General features: G+C 48.6%; 1 protein-coding gene across 1 annotated transcript; it reads left to right on the top strand.

Annotated features, from left to right (window-relative positions):
- The first annotated feature begins 6,439 nt into the window (after positions 1-6,439).
- Positions 6,440-7,465, top strand: LOC143728817 (trace amine-associated receptor 13c-like). Its single transcript, XM_077219678.1, has one exon. The coding sequence runs from the start codon at positions 6,440-6,442 to the stop codon at positions 7,463-7,465; it is 1,026 nt and encodes a 341-aa protein (XP_077075793.1).
- The last annotated feature ends 413 nt before the right edge of the window (positions 7,466-7,878 follow it).

A 7,878-nucleotide genomic window follows, 5' to 3' on the forward strand; every position in this document is an offset into this window, starting at 1 on the left:
GCTTGTTCACTTGCACTGAGGTAATAGCAAATATTAAAAAGCATTTGGTTAACAGAACAGACATTGTTATTTTCCAACATCCTACATGTTCTGTGTACTGTATTAATCTGTCTACCTAAAACACATTTTTGGTTAAAAAAAAAGGCAGTTAAAATCGATTCCCTATTTTCGTTTTCGAAACTTGTGTTGGTTGGTCCGATCGATTGTGCAATCGATTTTCGAACGTAAAGTGACAGCCCTAGTCTCGGGTTACGTATGTAACCCTTGTTCCCTGAGAAAGGGAACGAGACACTGCGTCGGTGACGACACTAGGGGAACGCCCTTCAGCGTAGCACGTCTGAATTTATGAATGAAACCGAATCCAATCCTATTGGCGTTGCGTGATGACGTAGCGTGTGACGGCATAAGCGGATGTGTACAAAAGCACGCCGGCACACAGAAAATGTCAGCTTTTGCTATGAAGCAAGTGCTCCAAGCAGGGTGAGGTGTGGCGAACCGACGCAGTGTCTCGTTCCCTTTCTCAGGGAACAAGGGTTACATACGTAACCCGAGACGTTCCCTTTCGAGGGAACTCGAACTGCGTCGGTGACGACACTAGGGGAACGAGATACCCACTATGCCACAACGAACCCCGCTCATCCTAGTGTGAAGCTGTCTTCAGGCACAACTTAGGACAAAAGCACTCGTGCACCGGGTGTAGAGGGAAGGTCCAGACTGTAAAACCTCATGAATGTGTGCGGAGTGGCCCAGCCAGCCGCCTCACATATGTCATGTATGGAAACCCCTGAAAGGAGGGCTCTAGAGGACGCCATGCCTCTGGTGGAGTGAGCCCTCACGGCCATAGGTGAAGGCAAATTGCGCACCTGATAGGCCAGGGAAATAGTCTGAACGATCCAGTTGCTGATGGTCTGCTTAGAGGCGGGAAGCCCCTTCTTGGGAGACCCAAAACACACCAGCAACTGGTCCGACTTCCGCCATGAGGAGGACTTCTGGATGTAATACTGAAGTGCTCTGACAGGGCAGAGCAGATGAAGTCTCTCCTCATCCGCCGTCACATGAGGCGGAGGATGAAATGCCTGCAGAACCAAAGGCCGTGCGACATTAGATGGCACCTTGGGCAAATAGCCAGGCCTGGGGTGAAGGATGGCCTTAATGTTGCCGGGAGCAAACTCCAAGCACTCATTGGAAATAGAGAGCGCCTGGAGATCTCCTACCCTCCTCAGAGAAGTAATAGCCAACAAAAAGACCACCTTAAATGAAAGGTTCTTGGCCTCAGCCGACTCCAATGGTTCGAAAGGGGCCTCGGCCAGCCCTTCGAGCACCACTGCCAGGTCCCAAGAGGGAACCCTGGTGCGAGTCGCAGGTCTCATCCTCCAGGCTCCACGGAGGAAACGTACGACCAGGTGATGCCTCCCCAGAGGACCATCACTCAGAGGAGCGTGGAAAGCCGCAATGGCAGCCACATAAACCTTGAGTGTGGACGGGGTAAGCCCGGCAGAAAAGCGGTCTTGGAGAAACTCCAGTACAGAAGCCGCTGGGCAGTTAACTGGGTCCAAATCACGCTCTCTGCACCAAATGGAAAATACATTCCACTTAAGGCCGTATAACTTCCTCATGGAGGGAGCTCTGGAAGTGAGTATAGTTTCAACCACCTCTGCTGACAGGCCGGCTTCTAGGTACTGTGCCCCCTCAGGGGCCAGACCCACAGTTTCCACAGCTCGGGCCGAGGGTGGAGAACTGAGCCCCCCGCCTGAGACAACAGGTCCCTCCTCAGAGGGATCTGCCATGGCGGGCCTGCCAGAAGCAAGATGATGTCCGAGAACCATACTCGGGCCGGCCAAAACGGGGCTACTAATAGTAGGCTGACTCCGTCCTGACGGACCCTCTCCAGAACTGCTGGGAGCAGAGCGATTAGGGGAAAGGCGTACAGACGCAGCCTCGGCCACGTCTGCACAATGGCATCCAACCCCAGCGGGGCTGGACGTGTGAGGGAGAACCACAGTGGACAGTGTGTCGTCTCTCGAGACGCAAATAGGTCCACTTCCACTGGGTCAAACCTCTCGCATATTAACTCCACCACCTCGGGGTGGAGTCTCCAATCCCCGGGCCTCAGCCCCTGCCTCGACAGCATGTCTGCTCCCTGGTTCTGGTCCCCCGGGACATACATCGCCCTGAGAGACGACAGTCTCCGCTGGGACCACAGGAGGATCTGATGCGCCAGTCTGCACAGAGGGCGCGACCTCAGACCCCCCTGATGATTTAAGTAAGATACCACCGACATATTTTCGGATCTTACTAGGACATGGCGACCATGGAGGTCTGGCAGAAAGCTCCTCAGAGCCCGGAACACCGCCAACATTTCTAGGCAATTTATGTGCCAAGAGGAATGTTGGTCCTGCCAGAGACCTCTCGTAAAACGGCCGTCCATGACCGCGCCCCAGCCCGTGAGGGAGGCGTCTGTCGAAATAGATATCCGGTGACACAAAGCTCCCAGCCTGGGACCCTGGGACAAGAACCAAGGCTTCTTCCAAATTGATAGGGAACGAAGGCATCTGCACGTAACCCTTATCAAGCGGAATGGATTTCCCCTCGGGGAAAACCCCTTGGCTCTTAACCACCACTGCAGGGCTCTCATGTGCAGCAGGCCAGAAGGTATCACGCTGGACGCTGCTGCCATTAGACCCAACACTCTCTGAAAGTGTTTGACAGTGACGGCCTGGCCTAGCTTTATCCTGGACACTGAGGTAAGGATAGACTCGATCCGAGCAGGAGACAATTGTGCCTGCGTCGTGAATGAGTCCCACACCACTCCCAGGAACGTGGTTCTCTGGGCTGGTGTCAACACGCTCTTCTTCGTGTTGAGTCTCAACCCCAGGCTCTGGATGTGGGCGAGGACGACATCTCGATGCCGAATCGCCAACTCTCTCGACTGTGCCAGTATTAACCAGTCGTCGATGTAATTGAGCACCCTGATGCCCTCGAGCCTCAGGGGTGCTAGAGCTGCATCCATACACTTGGTAAAGGTGCGAGGGGAGAGTGCTAGGCCGAACGGAAGAACCCGATATTGGTAAGCTTCGCCCCCGAAAGCAAACCTTAGGAACCTCCTGTGAGATGGAAGGATGGAGATGTGGAAGTAGGCGTCTTTTAGATCTATCGTGACAAACCAATCCTCGGATTGGATTTGACTCACGATAATGGGAATAGTGAGCATTTTGAACCTGAATCTCCTTAGAGACCGATTCAGATGCCTCAGATCTAAAATTGGACGCAACCCTCCATCCTTCTTTGGATTTTGTGTAAGCCCTTGGCGGCACCCTGAAGCGGAAGACCGGCAGGGGAAAACCGACAACGACCCACAGTGTGCGAGCGCGAACGCTGTCTGACTGCAAGCCTTTGGGGCAGAGAAGACAGCGTGTGCTCGCTGGAAGCTGGCGCGTCCCGATGCGTCAGAGACGGCGGGATACTGACGCCAGCTTCCTGAGGGCCCGACGAGAGAGGGGACCTCGGTCGCTCTCTCTCGGGGGGGGCGGCCCTTAGAGGTCCCACAGGAGTTAGGACCTCTTTCCCTTCGCCTTCCTGGACTGGATGACGGTCCTCAGATCCGTCCTTCCAGAAGGCTGTGGGTGAGAGCGCTGCCTAGGGTCCCAAGCTGCTTGAGGGGGGCCTCTAGAAGCGACACTCCCTCTTTGGCCTTGGCAATAGGAGCTGGATGACGGCTGTGGCTGTTTTGACCCTCTAGCAGCCGACTTCCTAGACCTCGACCGGCGAGGGAGATATTGCCTAAACGCTTCACTCTGCTTCTTAGTGTCCTGAAATCTGTCGACGACAGCATTAACCGCCTCGCCGAACAGACCAGAGGTACAAATGGGTGCATCAAGAAGAAAAGCCCTGTCCTTCTCCTTGATGCCAGAGAGATTAAGCCACAGATGCCTCTCCGTGGTCACCAGAGCTGACATGGAGCGGCCGATGGCGCGGGCCGTCTCCTTGGTAACCCGGAGAGACAAGTCTGTGGCCTTACGAAGCTCGGCAATATCCTCCATAGTAGGACCCTCGCCCTGGTCCATGTCTTTTAAGATGTCGGCCTGGTACGCCTGCAGAATGGCCATCGTGTGCAGGCTCGCACCAGCCCGACCTGCCGCCATATAGGCCCTGCCCACCAACGCAGATGAAGTGCGACATGGCTTGGAGGGCAGCGCCGGTGTCTTAAGGGACGATGCAAGATCGGGTGAAAGGTAACTGGCTAGAGCTTCCTCAACCCGAGGCATCGTCCCATAACCGTTCTCTCTAACCCCCATAATGTCACTATAGTTCAACATCGGGGGGTTAGACAGGCGCGCTGAAAAGGGCCTGTTCCAGGATTTACACAACTCGTTGTGTAAATCCGGGAAGAACGGTAGAGACCGGCGTGGAGGATGTGCGCGGTGCTGCAGGAAGCGCTCGTCGAGTTTACTTCTGACTCGCTCTTCCTGCCTCTCCTGTGGCCAACTAATATGCAGTTTAGTCACAGCCCGTGTCACCACCTCCAAAAGCTCATTATAACTGGGCGCAGTTTGTGTGTGTGTGCTTCATGCAGATCCCCCTCCACGACGCTGAGCACATCTAATTCCTCAGAATCAGACAGCTGCAGCACTGGGTCTGCATCCCGAACGGGAGAAGCCGCGGAGCGGGCTCCCGAACGGGGGATAGGGGAATCTGAGCTTTCAGATGAGGATTGGGAAAGTGCCTCGGCAGTCCCGATCCCCTCTGAAAGCTCCCTTTGCGAACCCCACGATCTAAGCCGCCGCATCGCCTCGGCAGATGCGGGACCTGAACCGCGGGGAGCGCGCATCTGGCCATCCTCAGAAAATAAAGCCAGACGGGAACGCAGCACTCTCATAGAAAGAGAATCACAGTGGCCACAAGCAGCCCCCTCGAGAGCTGCTTGGGCGTGCTGCATTCCTAAACAAGCCACACACATCTCGTGTGTGTCCCCAGCCGTGATAAAGCGAGGGCACGGGAACACACAATTTTTAAACTGCTCACTCATTCTCAAAATAAATCAGAACTGAGACAAACAACACCAAATAGGACAAACTGATTTCACCACAACACAGAGCGCTTGCTGAATAGCAAAAAGCTGACATTTTCTGTGTGCCGGCGTGCTTTTGTACACATCCGCTTATGCCGTCACACGCTACGTCATCACGCAACGCCAATAGGATTGGATTCGGTTTCATTCATAAATTCAGACGTGCTACGCTGAAGGGCGTTCCCCTAGTGTCGTCACCGACGCAGTTCGAGTTCCCTCGAAAGGGAACTGATGTAAAGCTTTCTCCTTGCGTAACAGAGATTCAAGTGGCATTTCTTAATGCAGAGTCAGACTGTGTTCAGTGAAAACGGTTTTCCAAATTACTCCTGAGCACATGTTGCTGTATTTATCAGATTAGCATGATGGTATCTTGTGCAATGCCATCTGAGGGCTCAAAGGTCACACACATTCAACAGAGGTCTACTGCTTTGCCCTACACAGACTGTGATTTCTCTGGATTCCCTGAATCTTATGACAATATTATGTATGGAAGATGATAAAAGACATAAATGCTTTGCAATCTTGCATTGAGAAATGTGATTTTTTTTAATTGTTTGACAATTTTCTCATGATATTTGGCACAAAGTGATGAGCCATGACCCATCTTTGCTTAAAAAGACTGGAAACACTTTTACACCCAAACACGACACCCTCAAGTATTACCAATTCACATGCTCATTGTGGACTGTTTCAAAAGAGTTGGATAATCTAATTTGGATAATCTTTTCACTTTTATTTTGTCTCTGTCCCAACTTTTTTGGGGTGTGTTGTAGCCATCAAAATCAAAATGTGTTCATATTTACAAAATACAATTATGTTGGTCAGTGAAAACATTGGAAAACTTTTCTTTGTACTTTTGTCAGTTAAAAAAAAGTTTAAATAGAATTAACAAATCACAGATTCTTGATTTTAATGCATTTTACAAAATGTCCCAACTTTTTCTGATTTGGGATTGTATATTGATATAATATAAAATATTTAAAATAGAAACTATTTGTATTTCCAATAATTGCTGTTCTTTTGAGTTAAAAAAAAGTTAAAAGCTACAAAAAAGTGCACTCCGGTTTTCACAAAATATTAAGCATTTGGTCAAATAAATGCAGCCTTAGTGAGACTTCTTTCAAAAACATTAAAAATCCTACAAACCCCAATCATCTGAACGGTAGTGTATGCACCAAAAATCATTAGGCTGAAATAATGCAAACTGTATTTCAAGTGCTTAGCTGTATTTTGCTGCCTCGTCATGTAGGCGGGTCAGAGAAGATGATAAAGAGTATTTAAGGGCCTCTTCTCACACTGTTAAAGTTACTAAATACCAGTTGTCCAAATAAGACAGAATTGTAAAGGTTCTTGTTTTCTGAGACAGGCAGGATGGATTTATCTTCACAAGAATACAATCCTACTGAGTTTTGTTTTCCGGCAGTGAACAACTCTTGTCTTAAAGGCACACACCTTGTGTCCAGTCAGACTGTGTTGTATCTCATATTGGTGTTGGCGATGACTGTGACTATTCTAGGAAATTCGGTGGTTATCATCTCCATAGCGCACTTCAAACAGCTCCAGACTCCCACTAATATCCTGGTGATGTCTCTGGCTCTCGCTGACCTGCTGCTTGGACTGGTGGTCATGCCTTTCAGTATGATCCGTACTGTCAATGGTTGCTGGTACTATGGCGATACTTTCTGTTTGCTCCACTCCACCTTTGACTTATTTCTCACATCTGTGTCTATTTTTCATCTCATTTTTATTGCTATTGAACGACATCAGGCTGTATGTTATCCACTTCAATACCCTATGAGAATAACCATACCTGTTGCATGGGTCATGGTGCTGATAAGTTGGAGCATGGCTGCATTATATTCATATGGTTTAGTGTACTCAAAAGCTAATTTGGAAGGACTGGAGGAATTTATTGCATCCATATACTGTATGGGAAGTTGCAGTCTACTTTTCAATGTATTGTGGGGGGCTTTAGACACATTAATAGGTTTTTTCTTGCCTTGTTCTGTCATGGTTGGACTGTATGCAAGTATTTTTGTGATTGCAAAAAAGCATGCTAGAAAACTTGACGATGCAAACCAGCATGAAAAAGAGAACGTGTTTAAAATCTCTCGACGATCTGATCACAAAGCAGCAAAAACTCTCGGTGTGGTCGTGGGAGCCTTTATTATTTGCTGGCTGCCGTTTTTTATTAACTCTATGATTGATCCCTACATCAACTTTTCCACCCCAGTTGCTCTTTTTGAAGTGTTTGTCTGGTTAGGTTACATTAACTCAACCATAAACCCCATCATATATGGGTTTTTCTACCCATGGTTTAGAAAAACCCTATCTCTAATTATAACAATGAGAATATTTGAACCCAACTCGTCTGATATCAATGTTTTCACTGTTTGATTCTATTTCTGATCTCACTGTGCAGCACTGATGCTTCCTTTTGAAGATCACATAAAGAACAGTGTAAAATCAGATTTAATCTGTACTGCTGTATATTAAAGGGTGATCTAAAATCAGATCTCTGGCACACTTACTGTGCATTACTGTGCATTATGCATGACATTAAATGCACATTGCATGCAGAATGATGAAACGCCTACTTGAATTCTGTTCTTTTTTTTTCTTTTTTTTTTTACATTTTTAGGTTTTAATCAGTTTTCAGTTCACATACAAAAGTGTTATGCTTGTGTAAAGCTTAGTGCATTTTTCTACAGTAGGTTTTAGTAAAAAAAAAATTTAACCCAAGGAGGTCTATAAATGCCTTCCAGGAGAAGGATATCCCTAGCGTTTTTATTCATCTCAATGGCATTTGT

Source organism: Siphateles boraxobius, unplaced genomic scaffold, assembly GCF_051911475.1.
Source record: "Siphateles boraxobius isolate OS27281-9 unplaced genomic scaffold, OSU_SipBor_1 8, whole genome shotgun sequence".
NCBI lineage: Eukaryota > Metazoa > Chordata > Actinopteri > Cypriniformes > Leuciscidae > Siphateles > Siphateles boraxobius.